Source organism: Hippocampus comes, unplaced genomic scaffold, assembly GCF_001891065.2.
Source record: "Hippocampus comes isolate QL1 unplaced genomic scaffold, H_comes_QL1_v1.1 scaffold242, whole genome shotgun sequence".
Lineage (NCBI taxonomy): Eukaryota > Metazoa > Chordata > Actinopteri > Syngnathiformes > Syngnathidae > Hippocampus > Hippocampus comes.
Window position 1 is genome coordinate 1,802,651 of NW_017805385.1, and position 17,489 is coordinate 1,820,139.

Sequence of the window (17,489 nt, forward strand, 5' to 3'; positions counted from 1 at the left end):
TAAGTATCATATTAACACACACACACACACACACACACACACACACACACACACACACACACACACACACACACACGTAGAGAATTAGAATTGGTAATTGATTTTAAATGCCACTCACCAGCATCAGTGTTGTGTATGCTTTCACGCGATAAAATTGCAGAGAGTAAATGCTTTGTCAACATTGGCAAGATAGATGTTTCGTTGATAAAATATGCAGTTTCAACACTGTGTGATATTTCCTCCATTTCTTGTTTATCTGCATCATGTATTCCAATGCTATAAAGGACAATGCCAGCATCTCTCAGGCCATCCAGTGGCTCTGCAACATTGTCATCAGACTTTTTCCCACTTAAGACAATCATTGTCTGAGGGATTCCCTGCTCAGCTCTGCTTCCAGCTGATGCAGTAAACACGTAATTTCTAGCAAAGTCAAGGGCCGCACCAGTGTTCACAGTGGACCCTCCTCTTAGTTTTACATTGCTCAGGTGAGTCATTAAATCATCTTTCTGTCCATAGGAGTTCAAGACAAACTCTGCTGTGGCCTCTGTGCCGTACTGAATGACAGCAACTTGTACATTGCTTGGTCCAATTTCTACTTCTTGAACAAACTGTCTCACAAAGTCCAAAACCGATCCTTCGTTTGCTCGCATATAATCAGATCCAGCAAGTAGAAAAACAATGTCAGCAGGACCACCAAGTTCTAATTGTGTACCTGTGGAAGTACCTGAAATAACACACAAATGTTGTTAAAAAAATACAATTTCATGCTCGCAAACGATGCCGTGTTTCTTTCAAACAAACGCAAAAAAGTCTCCATCTTACCAACGGTAGGCGGATATCCAGTCGTATCATCGATATCTCTCAACATTGCTCTGATAGATTCATGAACACTTGGCAGATTTGCAAAGCTTGTGACGGAAAAATAGTATGATGGCGTAAAAGAAATGTTTAGCATTTCCAATGTATCTGCATTGTTTGTTCCAATAGAGAACGTCTTTATTCCACTTTCTTTGAGTGATTGTGCTGGTCCTCTTACGTCATCCTTGGATCTGCCACCACTAAAAACAAACAGATACTGAGGAACCAGAGATGCACGTCGGCCTCCAACCGAAGCTGCAAATACGTTGTCTCTGACAAACTCCAGTGCTTTGCCAAGGTAGAGGGGTCTGCCATACTTATGCCCCATGGTTCGGATGGAATTGAGCACATCCGTCTTCGATGAATAAGAATTCAAGTAGAAATTGACGGTGGAATTGCGGCTGTACTGAACGACAGCCATCTGGTCTCTGTCATCAAGGCTCAAGGTTTCCGCCATTTGTTCAATAAATTTGCGTATGGCTTCAAAATTGTTTCGTGAGTCATATGATCCATCAATCAGAAACACCACATCATGTTTCCTGGATTCTGTAGTAAAGAGAAAAATGTAATACAAGTCAGCTGCCATAACGAATCACTGACAAGAGAATATTTTCTCATCTTGAATAGTCCTTTTGAACCAATCAATATCTCATTAATGTCATAGCGATTCCACACAGAACAGCTTACCAAAACTCTCCACTGGGGCTGATTGCTCTAAATGGTGGTCAGCCTCTTTAAGTAGCGACAGAACACTTTCCTTAGCAGAATGGAGTTCCTTGTAATTGCTTACAGAAAGTGCATATTTAGCATCATGAGACATTGTCTGAAGTTCTAGGGTATCGGCATTTGCTGTTCCAATGGCAACTATGATCACGCCAATCTCTTTCAGCATTCTGACGGGCACTCTTATGTCATCAGCCGACCTTTCATTGCTCAGCACAAAAAGGATTTGCGGGACACCCTGTGGGAATCTGCTCCCTGCATCAGGGGTAAAGACATGCTCCCTCAAATACTGGAGGGCAGCGCCAATATTGTTCGGCGAACCACCTTTGTGACTCAGATCTCTTATTGTGTCAACAACAACGTCTGCTGAGGAAAAACGCCCCAGGTCAAAGTGAATCTGTGCCGTGTTGCTGTACTGAACCACAGCCACCTGGTCATTGTTTGCATGAATGTGAAGCTCTGCTACTATGCCTAACACAAAGTCCTTAATGTCTTGGAATCTTGGTTCAGACTTATCGGATCCGTCAAGTAAAAATACAATGTCCCGTCTCATGGAATCTGGAACCACAAAGGCAACATAAAACAAATATACAATTAGATAGATGCATAGATAGATAGATAAGTAGGGAGGTAGGCTGTAGGTGAGTGTCTTTTGGCTCAACAGAAAAAAAAGCTACAGGCAGGAAGGTAGCTAAGTAGCCAGCTAGCTAGCTGAGTGGATGCATGGCTGGCAACAGAAAACAAAGATACAGATTGCCTAAGTAATGTAGGGAGGTAGGTAATTAGCTTACCGAATACAGTCCGAGGCTTTGACCCGGTCTGTCGAGGCACCCTTTTCACAAAGGAAACTAGCTGCTTATAGATTCGTCCAATATCCTCAAACTGTCGCAGAGCAAAGGCGTAGGATGGTACATGCGCAATGGTTTGTAGCTCGAGTAGATCGGAATTTTTGGTTCCAACGCAGAAGGCGACAACTTGGTCCTGTTTAAGAGCGGCAGCAATGCTCTTGACCTCATCCTGAGATGCACCCCCGCTCAACAGAATCAATATCTGAGGCACACCTTCTTTGTGCCGACTCCCAGAGGACTCTGCAAAGGTGTTGGTTCTCACATATTCAAGAGCTGCCCCAGTGTTAAGAGGCCCACCACCTTTGTGTTTCAACTGCTCAACAGTTGTAAGAATGTCTTGTAAATCACTGTAGGTGTTGAAACTGAAGTGCATCTGTGGGTCGCTGCTATACTGGACCACAGAGATCTGGTCCCCATTCTCACCGACATTGAGTGTTTCAACCACTTGTTTAATGAAACTTTTAATGTACGGAAATCCACTCAAAGTTTCATCTGAACCATCCACCAGAAACACAATGTCTCTTTGTGGGGAGTCTTGTTGCACTAGGAAAAAAAGGGTGAAACCTCATTTAGGATCAAAAACACTTAAAATGGCATAATTTACATGGTTGTTGTAGTATTCCTTGCATAGATAAATCGTTCAAGAAAGACAAGTGATACACTTGAAAATCAGAAAGGTAAGGGGCATCCTGTGTGAACAGAAAAAAACTTGATGGACAATGCAAGAGAAGACTTCCATCGAATCTATGTTCCATGTCAATGATGCAATAATCATTGGCTCAAGGAAGAGCTTTAGAAACGGAGACGATGGGGAACCTGTCAAGAGAAGGCTCTTCAGAGAGGAAAGTAGGTGAGCCATAAAAGAAAAATGGTAACCAAGTTTCTCTGAACAAGAGGAGAAACTTTAGCGATATGGAACTGATGGACAGACGTTCCAGATGTTGATGCAGTTTCATTCGAAAAAAGGAGCAAATGTCTCAAAACCAAGCAAAACCAGAGGCAGTTCTTACCTACAGGAGACTCAAGTGCTTTTCCCACCTGAACAAAAGACACTATGTCTTGTTGGACAGACAAAAGTTCACCAAAGACAGGTAGATTAAAAACATAAGCAGAAGAGGAGGCAATTTCTTCTAGCTCCTCTTGTTTTGCGTTTTTCATTCCAATAGCAAAAGCTACAACACCAAGTTGATGGAGGTCAGCTGCAGCTCCTGAAATTTCATCATTGGATTTGCCTCCGGTCAATAAAAAAAGAATCTGAGGGACTCCCTGTACAACTCTGCTTCCGGAAGCAGGGTTGAAAATGTAATCCCGAACATAGTCGAGTGCGGCTCCAGTGTTCCTCGGCCTCCCTCCTTTATGCCGAAGGCTTCTAACAGCATAGATGATGGCTCGTTTGGACCCATGGGCCGTCAAGTTAAAGTAAACTCTGGTGTCGTCACTATACTGAAGGACGGCCATCCGGACCTTATCATCATCAATGTCCAGCTGTTCTACCGTTCTTCTGATGAACTCCCGAATTGCTGGCAGTCCGTTTCTCGAGTCGTCTGAACCATCGAGAAGGAACACTATGTCCCTCTTAGTGCGGCCTGTGTCAAGTGTGTAAATACATACAGAAAGACCGTTCACAGTCTATAAATGCACAGAGAATGAAAGAGAGGCCCCGAGTATGTCAAAGTATAGAAGGAATCGTGTCGTGGAAAAGAGCACTACGGTTGGAAGGCTAAGACACAGAAAATAGTATATAAACCTTCATGCAAAACACGTATCAAGACAATTTTGCCGAATCATTGGAATTCATGAAGGCGATCGTTAGGATTGGGGTCTTACCTGTTAAATCAGATGTTGACTCAGTGGCATCTTTTATTAAGTTCAGTGCCGCAACGAGGTTAGATCGGATTGAGGGCAACTCAGAAAAACGGACAACCTTGTAAATGAAACCAGGTTCAAAGACAACCATTTCCAAGTCTGAAAAATTGACGCTGCCCACTCCAACCCCCACAGACACAATTTTGTGGTCCTTAAGAGCAAGAGCTGGGCTCCTCATGTCATCGGTGGATGGCTTTGTAGTGAGAAGAATCAAAATCTGCGGCACGCCTTCCAACCCCCTGCTGCCGGAGGAGGAAGCGAAGACACTTTGTCTCACAAACTGCAGTGCCGCTCCAACATTAAGGCGTCTTCCACCGCCACCATGCCTTAAATTCTCAATGGCCTTCATAACGTCACTCTCTGACATGTGGGAGTTCAGATAAAAGTCGACCTTTGGCTTATCAGCAAACTGAACAGAAGACACCCTGTCTTGGTTTTCACCGACATTGAGACTCTCCACTATGTTCTTAAGGAAGAGTTTTATGTCTGAAAACCCATTTCTGGTGTTTTCAGAGCCATCCAGTAGGAACACAATATCTCTTTTTACAGCATGACCTTGTACTATAAATGGAAAACATATACAGGTATGAAGATGGTTAGGAAACCCTTGAGCAAACAGCAGAAATATTTTTTTTCTTACCTTCCCGGAGGATGATCTCTAGCTGGGTTGGCGGAAGGCTCACATAGGTATTGAGTTGTTGAGGCACGGTGTCAAGCTCACTAAATTCCTTCACCTTGAAGGCAAAGGAAGGGTTGTGCGAAATCTCCTCGATCTGCCTTCGGTCCGCATCCTTGACTCCGACGCCAAACGGCACAACGCCCTCAGTCTTCAGCGCACCGGCAGGCTCTTTCACATTGTCCCTGGATCTACTTCCGGTCAGAACGATCAAAAACTGCGGAACACTTCGTGCCCTGCGGCTGCCATATCTCTCGGACAAGATAGTGTCCCGCATGAACTTCAGAGCTGAGCCCGTGTTGAGACTGCGTCCTCCGGCCAGTGTCATTTGACTGACGGCTCTCACAACCTCGTCTTTGGTCTGATAGGTGTTCAGGTAGAAATTAGGTGTTGGCCTCTCGCTGTGCTGAACCACCGCAACTCGCACTTTGTCAGTCCCGATGTCAAGTGGTTCAATGACTTTGAGGATAAAATCCCGGACGTATGTAAAGTCTGGCCGAACGGAGTCGGTACCATCAATAAGGAAGGCGACATCCCTTTCAAATCCGATAACCGCTGTGGAAAAAAAGGCATAAAAATAACATTTTATGGACTTTTACCAAAGAAATCGTTTACAGCAATAATACGCCATGTACATTCTTCATCTACTGCGGTCTATCTTTAACACCGACTTTGTCATTCTATTGCTAAAATCTGCAAGTTATCTTTTTACGTTGAAATGAGCACCTGCTGTGCTAAAATATTAACTTTCATTTGTGGTCAATTTTTTTTTTTTTTGCGTTAAAATACATGCACAATATATGTGGAGAGTGTTTGACTACACTTTTATGTGATCACAGCATGTGGAAGGTGTATTTTTAGGTTTAAATTCCACAATACATTTATTCCAATATTATTACACACAGTATCTGATATGCATAGATATTTGATATTCATGTTATGATTATAATTTTTTAAAATACGTTTTCATTGTACTTGCAAAGTGCGTTTTAACAAGTGTGTCAGATACAGAAAACTCACCAGGTTCTTCAGTGGCTGTTTCCAGATTCGTATCACCAACCACCGTGATTAACTTTGGCATGATTTGTTCAGCCACGGCTGGCAAATAAGAGAAACTTGGCTCATGGTAAGCCAAGTCTGGTACAAAGGCCACTGATTGCAGCACGGTCTGGTCTGCTTGCCCGGAACTGACCGCAAAGGTCAGAACACCTCCAAGAGCCAGCTTATCAGCAACACTCTTCATTTCATCCTGGGCCGGACCTCCTGTGATGAGAACCAGCACCTGCTGGACTCCTTGCCTCTGGCGAGAGCCCGCTGCCACGCTGAACATGTTGCGGAGAGCATATTCCATGGCGGCACCCGTGTTCAAAAAGGAGCCTCCCATCAATCTCAGTTGCGAGATTCGGTCCACAACATCTTGCCTGTCGCGTGCGGTGTTGAGATAAAACTCAATTTTGGGCTGCTCGGCAAACTGCATGAGGCCAATTTGGACTCTCTCTGGGTTCACTTCCAGTTGATTGACCACGTTAATCATGAAGTCTCGCACATATGGAAAGTTATTGCTGCCAATGTAGTTGGAGCCATCCACGAGGAAAACAATGTCTCTGACCACTCTTTGGGTCTGCACCGTTGTTATCTCCACCACTGAGGAAAACAAAAAAAAATAAGAAAAAAATCATTAACACGCATATTCAAACCATGTTCTCTGAAGTCACACGCTGTGTATTTTTAGGGGGGGGATTGCAACTTTGTCTTCACCTTTAAAATGGATCACTTGTACACTTGAAATGTGTGTGCGGCGCACTGTGCCTGATTTGTTGGCATGTCCTCATCACAGTTCTAAGCTTCTGGGATTGATCTAAGGTGCTGGGTTTGAGTCATGACTATGCCCCTCCGGTTTGGAGTTTGCATGTTCTCTCTGTGCTTGTGTGCGTTTTCTCCAGTGACTACGGCTTCCTCCCACATTCCCAAAGCGTACGTGTTGGGTACAGCGAAGAGTCGAAATTGTGAATTGGTGTGAATGAAAATGTGACTGGCTGTTTGACAACCAGTTAAGGGTGTACACTACATCGTTCGTCAAAAGTCATCTTGTGTTAAATGAAGTCTGTGAATTGTCCGTGGGTGTCGCCGTGGGCAAATCGTTTTATCTAGATATGCGCCTTTACTCGCCCAAAGTGCGTTAGGATCGGCCGCAGCTTGCCTGCGATTCTAATGGTGCTCTCGAAAATGGATGAAAGGATGAAAATGTATGGATGTTTTGGCGGGGACAACACATTACCTGGCTCAGTGGGCACTTCAGTCACCACGATGCCAGCGAGAGTGGAAAGTGCGTTGATGATCAACTTTGGGCTGCGAAGTAGCATACGGAAGTCCCTCATCGTGAACACGACGCTTTCGTCAAAGGCAATCTGATTCAGCTCTTGCTCATCGGCCGCCTTGGAACCCGCGGCCAAGGTGAGAACACCCATTTGCTGCAGAGCCCTGGCCGGCCCGGTCACGTCGTCTGTGGACTTTTTAGTTGTCATTAAGAGTAAAAGCTGCGGGACGCCTTGTTGAAGGCGACTGCCCTTGTCGGGCCGCAGCATGTCTGTCCTCACAAAGTCCAACGCTGCTCCGATGTTGACTGCCTGGCCTTGTCTCGGTTTGATTCGACCCAAAGCGGCCATGAGTTCATCCCTGGTTCCATAGGAATTGAGGTCTATCTCCAGTCGGGGGACGTTGCTGAACTGAGCCAAACCCACTTGCACGCTGTCCGGGCCGATGGGCATGGTCTCAACGAACCTCCGGATGAACTCGCGCACGGAGTTGATAACGGTGGCGCCCATTGTGCTGTCAAGGAGGAAAATGATGTCTCTTTTTCCAATGTCCAAGACTGAAGAAGAGAGAGCAAAGGATTAAAAAGAAGCTCAAAATTCATCACTTCATCTCCTAATGCTAGCACGTCACATTGCGAATTCCCCACTAAAATCATTAACTTCTTGGGTTCATTTAGGAAATGTATGGAAATTACCATTGCTAATTACCAAAACATCATTTTCGGCAAACATGAAGCATTAAAGCACTTAGTTTTTCTGGATTCATAAATTTATCACACCACCTGTCATAAAAACAAGAATAAAGTATCTGGCATGGCGGAGCACTTGAATATGAACTCTTGATTTTAGCAACCTCTCGATGTTTTACTATTTTGAAATGGATTGGAACACCTCACACCGAAGTTAGGTTTTCATTCACATGCTGTATTCTAGCCAATTAACAACAATGATAATCGTTAGGATGGATCATCAAAAATCGAATTTTGACCACCACCTACTGGAAGGTTTTTCCCCGGTTGCCCCAAATGAACAGCAACGGTAATTGCCAAACTGTCTTTGTAATGCTAAAAAAACTCATGCGTGTCGAACGTCTACAACACAGATGATAATTGTTATGCTAAAATACCGTGATTGTCATTACATTTTGAAATATACTCTTTGACAAGAAAAAAACGGCAAAGCGCGTGAAGGTATCTAGCGCACGTTAAAGGACCATTGGACGCCACTCATGACCACACTTATAGAAAAGTGACCTACCTTCTGTGAACTCATTCTGTACTATAATGGTGCGCTGGACCACACCCTGAACCAACGGCGACAGCTGGTCACCCGCGTTCCCCACTGCTGTGAAATCAGGGGCCGACAGGACAAACGACCTATCGGTAGCGATTGTTTCCAGATCTGGAGTGGCGGTCTCACCGATGACCACGCCAAACGTGATAACTCCGGCCCTCCTAAGGGCCCGGTCACCAGCACCGGTATCATCAGTGGATGGCCCAGCGCTGATCACAACCACCATCTGGGGTACGCCCTCCTCTGCCCTGCCCCCTGCCGATTGGCTCAAAAGGCTTTGGGCTACTTCCTCCAAGGCCAGGCCCAGGTTCGCTTGGGGACCCCCTGAGTATGTAAGTTCCTTCACAGCCTCCAGGACGGATGCTTTGCTCCCATAGCTACTGAGATAAAATTTAATCTCTGGGTTGTCGTGGTACAGGGCTAAGGCCACCCGAACAGCCTCCCTGCCCAGATTGAGGCGCTCAACGATTCTCAATGCCAAATCACGAACATATGGAAAGTTTGCTGCTCCAACGTTCTGCGATCCATCAATTAAGAGAACAAGGTCTGCGGAATCTTGCGCTTTGAGAGAGAGGGAGAGAGACAGAAAGAGGGAGAAAAAAAACAAAATGGAACTTGTGAAAGGGTTAACGGTGAAAAGGTGGGAAAGGATCTTGGGTGGCAAGTCACATTCAGTGTGAACAAATTGCAAAAACATCATGCTGCATGTCGGCTGAACCAAGGAAGTTTGCCCGAGTCATTCCAATTGTTCTCTGCCTTTACTTGATGACTACGAAGGGTGGATGAGAATGAGGTGCTTGGTTTCACAACGATGGAACGTGTGGCTTGCGACGTTGATCACTTTTGCACGTCTCGTCACTTTATGAGTGTCAAAAGTAAGCTACCAATAACTTCACTGACAATTTTCCACAATTCTCAAGCTACGATCGAGCAGAAAAGAACATAAACCCGCCTCCAAAAATATTGCGACAAGAAGGGCATTTGCTCTATCGTTGTCGCGGACTGCAGACGTTTGGCTTTGACACCAAAAGATGAATAAGAAATGAATTGACAAAAACACAGAGCAAATTTAGACAGGAAAAAAAAAATTGAAAACCAAATCGCACGGAAACTCGGGCATACAATATACATAAATAATGTTGCTCTGGTGTCACATTCATCTTTTGAGGTCAAACCCAAGCCTAGTCATAAATAAAGAACTTGGCTTCTCTGTCCCGATTCTTTTGGAGGAGAGCATACATAATCAGGATGTGAAAATCAATAGAGTGGCGGAAAATACTTTTCTACCTTTTGTCTGAGGACAATGGCAGGCAAAAAAAAAAAAAAACGACCATATTGAACAGCAGGGGTGCCCAAGTCTTGTCCTCGAGGCCTCCTTTCTTTTCCTGTTTTGGATGTCTCCCACCTCCAGCACACCTCATTCAAATGATCTGCAAGCTCCGCAGAAGCCTGATCATGATCCTTATCGTTTGAATCAGGTGTGGTGGAGGAGGGAGACCTCAAAAACAGTCCGGATAGGGGCACCCCTGCTGTACACGATGTTCCATTGAACCAATTAGGGAAAATTTGATGCCTTTGTTGGTGGTTCTTGTACAAACTCCATGGTGTCAGCCATCCATGCAGGCTCGTGTTACGGACCTTAGATAAAATGACCAGTAATGACCCGCTGGCTCATCCTTTTGTGTGCAGAACGTTGTACAATTTGGTTCCATAACTGTAATATTTGATAACATTGCCAAAAGTATCCACTTGTCAACTTTGGGGGCTGATTCACTTTATCATCATAATTTCTTATGCCGCATCCGTTAGTGTTTTGAAATCAGAACTGACTGAATTTGCGTCCATATCTGGATTGTGTCGCAACTCTTCAAAAGTGACCATGTGTCATGCTCAGGGCCCAACTGACTTGTTTTCTGTACTTGTTCAGCAGTGTAAGGATGGAAACCAGGCAAGTTCATCACTGCCTCAGATACACATTACACTTTTTTTTTAACCAAAAAAAAAAAAACATACACACATTTTAGACCTTGTCAAACATTTACAAGACACATACATAAGCAAGTGGTGGTGAGTGGTTAGCAATTGTTAAAAGGTCACTGATTGGTGTGGTAGTTGTGATACGAGATGTACTGTTGTGGTATTATGAGACATTATATGTGAACATAAGTAATGTTAATTTTGTGGATAATGGAAGGTTACTGTGGGGATCTGATTGTGTTAATGATAAAAAGTCAGCCACATGTGCAACGGAGTCCATCCGGCACATGCGGACACATTAGTATGGTAGCGGATGGCCGTCCCATTACATTACCTGTCCCTCCTCTATCCCCGGGGGGCTTCCTTTGGCATCACGTCGCAAACCCCCACCACTAAATCTTGACTCTCAAATTTCGCAAGACCAGAAAAGAATACGATGAGCACATGATTTTGATGAGGTTGGCTAGCCATCTCCCTGATCGCCCAGTCCACGGCGTCCTGAACCCCGACTGCAAAAACCTCCGCGCCGGCCTTCTGTAGCACTTGCGCCAGGCCTGGCCATGTCATCCTTCGAGCGGCCTTCCATTAGCGCCACCAGCACCCGCGCCGCTCCTTCACGGGCGGAAGCGGTGTTCATATGGGCGCAGATCAAGCAGTCCAAGCTCAGGCCGGTATGGGAGCGCCCCGCTGTGATACGACTTAGCCTTGACGCGTCTCCGTACTCCCTGTGTTGTCGGGTAGCTCTTGAGGTGGAACTCGGTTTTGCGCTTTGGTGTTGTACTGCACCAGAGCAAATTTGAATCAGCCTGAAGTAGCTGTTTCAAAGCAAAATGGCCGACTTCCTGTGTCTTTTGCATCTGTCTGGCTTCTTGATACTTTTTTGTGGATCTACTCATGATGAACCCGACTAAATGTCAAATAGCTAAGTGGAAATGAGAAATTTCACGAGGACCTCATGTTGGGAATCACCTGTAAAAGTCAACTGTTCTTATTGCACTTCAACTTACCATCCTGCGCATCGAGTTTTGGAAGAAATCCTGCAAGCAGGACCCCCACGAGGGCGCAGAGTGGTATCAACCGGTGCCTTGTCATCTTTACAAGAAAAGATAGAAACAAAGATGAGATGAAGTTAGTCTCTCCACAGATCAAACGCAAATGTGAAATTTGTCTTACACAAGCACAAATTCAAGATGCAAGCAGCAACGAAGAGGCTATCGTAGACCTTTTTGATTGGCAAATCTTTGTCATTGATCATCAAACTCGACACCCACTTCCAATGCTTGTGCAGTGGGCTCATTTGGCCAAATTCCCTAGTTTGAGTTCGTCCCCAAAAGACTTTTTCAAACCAAAATGGCCGACTCCCTGTTCATTTTCCAGCTTTGGTGCATTCTATTATGATGGATATGATCACCCAAAATCGTGTTGATGAGTGAATTTTTTATTTAGATTTTTTTTTTTTTTACTTACCAGGGGTGCTACTGAGTAAGTAAAGTGATCATTTAACAGTGGGGGGAGGGATGCTAAATGCTGTAAATATCCATCCATCCCTTTTCTATCGTGTTTGTCCACGTTAGGGCTGTGGGTTAGCTTGAACTAATTAACCTTTAATATGGCCAGTTATGTCCAAGCAAAAGGCCGTGAGCCCACATGAAATCACATTTGCTGACTGGCAAATACATCTGAAAGCAGCAGGTGGCGCCATAACTCCCAAATGTAAGACCTTTTTTTTTTTTTTTCGTAGCAAAATACCCCCGTTTGTGGAAATGGCACCATACAGAGAATGAGTGATGTGTTATGGAAGGCTGATGCAAATGCTGACTGTTGACAACCACAAACACGCCAAAGGACACTTTAGAGTTAACATTCCGTGCATTTTATTTCATTTTGTTGTAAATATAGAGACCCGTGCCGGCACGTGGAGAACATGCACACGCCGCACAAAGAAAGTCAAACCACACACACTGGAACGCTCTCTCTCTCTGTGACCACTCTTCTACGGCTGTCCCAGAAAAATACACGTTAGCAAAAATACCGCTTTGTGTTTGTGTGTGGACATGGCATAAGTCATCTGCTGCCGGTTATGTAACACGCCGACGAGAACACATTTCCTATGTCTAAGCGGGCCAATAAGCAATTTTCTCCGGGCTGCAACCCTTCCAAACTGAGCGTTAAGGTGGGATTGCAACGGACCACACGCACTCGCACAAACCCAACGAAGCAGACTGCACACGTAACGTCACACTTCATTGAAACAAAATGTTATTAAAGCTTGGAACGGTGATGAACGGGCCCTGGAAGCAAACCCAGAATTTGCGCAAAATGGTTGGGCTTGTCAAACAAAATGGCTGACTTCCTCTTCGATTTCAGATATGGGTCCTTGAGACTTTTTTTTTTTTTAACTCGTCCTGTTATGATAGACATGTCGATTCCATTTCATGTTGTCAGGGGAAAATGCTGCTGCTTGCAAATCTCTGTCTCTCTCTCACACACTCTTTTTCTCACTCTCTCTATTTGCTGCAAACATTCTCTTAAACAGCAATTTGGTGGGAGCCTTAGAACTGGCCTAATAAGGGAGAAACAGTTGTCGAGAATTGCTGAGGCTAACTTGATAGGGTTTTGACACACCCAGTGATTCATTCCATTCATTAAAATTAAACGCTTTTCCTTCCTGACGCTTTTTTTCCCCCCAACGCAGATAAGGCAGAGCTCACTCTGTCGAGCCCCCCCCGATACATTTTACTGATCAACACGAAATCTGGTGGACATGTCTTTGAAAATAGGATGCGCAAAAAGAGTTATGGACCGTGCATGAAATCGAACAGGAAGCGGGCAATTTTTGGGTCAAGTTCCTCACACAGAGGAAAGTCAGAAAAAAATGATCTTAGAACGCCAGTTTTCTCCGAGGGACCGAAAAAGTGGGTAAACATGTTCATCTTGTCGGGACTTACAAAAATCTCTTGAAGGACACACGTCGAAAATTGCACAGATTCAAATCCAGAAACTCTGCAGGCAGACGTGCTAAACAACACAAGGTCACCATGCTGGCCAGACTCAGGACTTGCCATCGTTAAATAAAGACTTCAGCGGATAAAAATGTGTACCTAGACACATCAGCTGACGATTGCCTGCCTTCAACTTCTGGCGACTTCCCCCAAAAAGTACAGTAAAAGATCCCGATATGCAACTAAGCAGCCACTTCCATGATAGAAAGTCCAAGTGTGACTCCACACTGCCACCTCCTGACAAAATGCGAGGGCACGAATCAATTCCAGACTTCAGGACAGCCTGCCAGACAGAGGATGTGACTTGCACAGGAGAGGAGGCTCCATCATAAAGTTACAAACTCAGCGGGCAGTTTGGAGGCAGCTGCTTCGTGTTAATCCGTCTGACACGGAGCAGATGTGCACTGGCTGGATTACAGAGTGCCCATCCTGAGGCCTTTCAGACCGGCCTGCCGGATCCGCTCGCCACCTCGGAGCGGGACGGCAACAATGACGACGATCGCCGTCGAAGAAGACGTTGGAAACGTGACATCAGTTTCATGTCGCCTTTGCGCCAAACCGAAAAGTAACACTGGAGACGCTCGCTGTTGATTTACACCCATCCCAATTACAGATGGCTGCGGCCATAAAAAATAGAGAACCTTTCAGAACGTTCCAAGTTTCCAAACATCTGCGCCGCATCATGGAATGAAAAAAAAAATAAAGTGAGTGCGCATGAGAGAGTGGAATAGCCGTAAAACATGTTGATTTACGGTGCATTTCTTCAAGTCCATTGTTAAGAGTTCCTCTGCCAGCAACAATACGAGCCTCCAAGAGATGGGTGCCACTAAATTATGCGAACGCAGCAAAGTGTCCCTCTTTCTCCAGCTCTCTCCATCTCCATCTGACGTAAGCCTAATTATCGGAGGGGATTTTTTTTTTTATAACCGTGGCATCTTTTGGAGCCACCAAACCAGTAACTGAATCAAAAATGTTTGTGAGTACAGCCAATAAGCTCTCGTGTGATATTTTGTTGTCAAATAAACAATAATAAACAGTAATCAGGGGGGGAAAAGGGTTTTGTAGTTTACTTGAAGACCAAATAAAATAATCGGTTTGAAAACTATTCGATAATGACAGCCCTAAACCAAACAGAACAGACCTAAAACATGAGAATCCAAACTCAATATCCAGAATACTGTACCGCGATTGTCATTTTTTTTTTTTTTTTTTTTAAGAATGTCTTTGGTTTACCCGCCCCCCAAAAAATCCAATGCATTTCAATGGCCCGTCAATTTTATGTGGATTTTCAATAGTCGCGAGCCAGTCCAGTCCCTAACCTCCGCGAATAGTGGGGTGCCAGTGTACAGTTTGAATTTGTAATATCACCATTCCCCACTAGATGGCAGATGGAACTGTGCTTGTGCCGGGTCATATACTGTCCTAAACGACATTGTGAGTAGGCCTAATCACTTTTGGTGCATTTGGAATGAAATGCAGGACAAACATAGTACCTGACTCGTGTTAATATTTTGAGTGAGTTGTTTTTTGTGGGGGGGGGGGAATGCACAAAATGAGTTCTTGCACTGAATGTTGCTTTGCTCTTCAACATTTTTGTGCCATCCTTGGGTGGTAATTTTTATGCACGAGAGCCCTTTGCACAAAAAAGGCTTGGTATGCAGTTACATTTTGATTGTTTAAACCTGTGAGTGTTGAAACTTTTGTTATTATTAAATATGCTAAGAGTTGGGGTGGCCTTTGGGAAAATGTAAATTTTCCCGGCTGGCCAGAGATTTTTCTGAGCCAGTCCTGGACATCACCGATCAAAACCCAAGATGCTGCCTCCCTGTTCAATTTTAGACATGAGTGCCTCAGATGTTTTTGTGGGTCCTATTATGATACATCTGTCCACTAAATTTCGTTACACTGGGTTTAGGGGGGCCAAATTTTTTTGACTTTCCAGTGGCGATATTGAGTGAGTTTGGTTGTTTGGAACCCTTCAAAAATATATGCTTTCACCAGGATCCACACTTTTTGTTTTGGGCCCTGCGATCCACTCCATCTCCCTCAGCAAATTGTGGCCGCAAAGTTGCCGTAGCCTTCAAGTTTGACAGATAACACCTGGTTCTGCAAGCACCACTGGCCCACTATATCATCACAAGCCACCCCCTCGTCCGCCTCCCTCTACTTCATCCTCCTCCTCCTCCTCTTCTTCTTTCCCCTCTAAACACGACTCATCTGGCTGGCTGTGTGGAAAAGAAAAAAAAAAAGGCGCTTCACACTTTTCCATTCTCTTGCTCACTTGTTGAGAGAGACCGAGGGAGCGAGGGAGAGAGAGAGAGAGAGAGAGAGAGAGAGAGAGAGAGGATGGGAGGGGAGGGGTGGGGAGGGTGTGGTTTTGGGCTACCGCTGCAGTGGAAATATCTCGCCCATCCAAAAAGACTCCTCTGCTTTGCAAGTGCGGGGATTTGGCGCAGCCTGGATGTGTCTCCAAAAGGCAATTTCTCCTTCTTTATCTCCACAGTTGAATGCCAAAGCCGGAACAACAACCCGGGCAACTTGATCTCGCCAGTCAAACTAAACTTGAATCATTGCATTGAAAAACTGAATTTGAATGACATCATTTGATTTGTTTCAATGGAATTGTTGCATTGAAGAAAAAAAAAATCTGATTTGAAAGTATTCGTTTCGAATTGAAGACCCATCAACTTGAAACAGAATTTAAAATTAAGAAATGTATTTCATTTACTTAAAAATGATGTCTGTTATCCTCACTGAAAATGCAAATAACTCACTTTTCACTTTCAGTCCAGGTCAATAACGTCTGTTCTTCTCAATACAAATTCATTTTGATTGACAGCAGACAGTTTTAAATTTGATAGTCCGGGTAAATTAAATCTGAATGTTAGATGTGACATTTTAATCATCCAAAATTTGAATTAGATGCACATTTTATTTTAAATATGAAAGAAGCCATCAGAATTCATTTAATCTGAATTCCTCCACATTTTTTTTTCAGATTTTATGTTTAATTCTTCCCCAAAATATAAGATAATACTTTTTTTTTGAAGAATAAGAAAAAAGAATAGAGAACAAAGTCCGAATTTTGAAATTGGAATTGGATTTCTGTCCGTTGAACGCAGTCAATTTGACACAGAGCGCTCCACTCCAGGGGGGCGAAGGTACACAACAGTACAGTACCAGGCAAAAGTTTGGACACACCTACACCGCTGCGGCAAACCAGAGCAGCGTGCGTCCAAGGCCAACTTTTACATGACATTGTGCCCCAACTTTGAAGTGCAGCTCACCTTTGGCCCGTCACTAAAATTGACAAATTCTGACAGCGCGCGATATAAACGGCCGTGCATGAAACACGTGCGTGTTCTGACTGCAGCCTGGCGCCGCGGTCGAAAATAAGTACGCGGCGAAGAAAGACGCTGGGAAGCTTACCCTGAACGGATGCGGCAGCCGCTCCACACTCTACTTGCTGCTCAAGTGGAAGAAAAGAAAAGAAAAGAATCGTATCAGTCGTCAATGACAGCAAGCAGAGTTGTGCTCATTATCCTCTTGATAAGGTCCGAAAGGAGGGGGTGGGTTTCGGGACGGGCAGGCAGGCAGGCAGGCAGGCAGTCACCCTCCCGGTCTCGACCCAGAGGAGCAGTGGCGCCGAGTTCAAGGCTGGGATGGGACAAATTTCCAAAGTCTTGGAATTCTGCCGTCTCACTCGATTCCTCCCACCCACTTCTCTCTGAAGGCAAAAGAGGAAGAAGGGGGAGTCAGGAGATGGAGTGGGGACTAAATGAAAAGCAGACGCATACTGTAGCCCTGTTTGGTCTGGATCTGAAGGCACTCGGATGATGTCACAAATTTCTTTCTACCTTGCTTGTCATCTCCACCAACTTTCCACAGGCAGCGGTTGTACAGTCATACAAAAGCTTCGATTGTCAACATT

At 44.7% G+C, this 17,489-nt stretch overlaps 2 protein-coding genes across 4 annotated transcripts in view; both read right to left on the bottom strand.

The window, feature by feature from the left end:
* Window positions 1-17,384, bottom strand: part of LOC109517639 (collagen alpha-3(VI) chain-like) — a 19,348-nt gene extending 1,964 nt beyond the window's left edge. The window contains exons 1-8 of one of the 2 annotated variants that reach the window (XM_019872918.1): window positions 16,988-17,384; window positions 11,564-11,648; window positions 8,544-9,140; window positions 7,250-7,843; window positions 5,992-6,615; window positions 4,936-5,526; window positions 823-1,404; window positions 119-724 (exon numbers count right to left, since the gene is read on the bottom strand). In XM_019872918.1, the coding sequence (XP_019728477.1) occupies window positions 119-724; window positions 823-1,404; window positions 4,936-5,526; window positions 5,992-6,615; window positions 7,250-7,843; window positions 8,544-9,140; window positions 11,564-11,648 (3,679 nt within the window). In that variant the 5' untranslated portion in view covers window positions 16,988-17,384. The remainder of the gene's footprint in view (window positions 1-118; window positions 725-822; window positions 1,405-4,935; window positions 5,527-5,991; window positions 6,616-7,249; window positions 7,844-8,543; window positions 9,141-11,563; window positions 11,649-16,987) is intronic. The other variant, XM_019872920.1, reaches the window with a different exon arrangement.
* On the bottom strand, window positions 1,430-4,740 carry LOC109517664 (collagen alpha-3(VI) chain-like). 2 transcript variants are annotated; one of them, XM_019872974.1, is made up of 2 exons: window positions 2,373-4,332; window positions 1,430-2,139 (listed from the first exon to the last, which is right to left on the bottom strand). In XM_019872974.1, the coding sequence occupies exons 1-2, from the start codon at window positions 2,800-2,802 to the stop codon at window positions 1,517-1,519; spliced, it is 1,053 nt and encodes a 350-aa protein (XP_019728533.1). In that variant the 5' UTR covers window positions 2,803-4,332; the 3' UTR covers window positions 1,430-1,516. The 2 variants fall into 2 exon arrangements, with proteins under 2 accessions (XP_019728533.1, XP_019728532.1); XM_019872973.1 differs by having other exon boundaries at window positions 2,063-2,972; window positions 4,257-4,740.
* Window positions 17,385-17,489: the final 105 nt, after the last annotated feature.

What these genes read in the sequence shown, in the direction of transcription:
- LOC109517664 (XM_019872973.1), bottom strand. Translation starts at nt 4,662, where the DNA reads ATGTCAGAGAGTGACGTTATGAAGGCCATTGAGAATTTAAGGCATGGT. An exon ending in GTCAACATCTGATTTAACAG is followed by an intron (nt 2,973 to 4,256) that starts GTAAGACCCCAA and finishes TTTTTTTCCTAG; the next exon opens with TGCAACAAGACTCCCCACAA.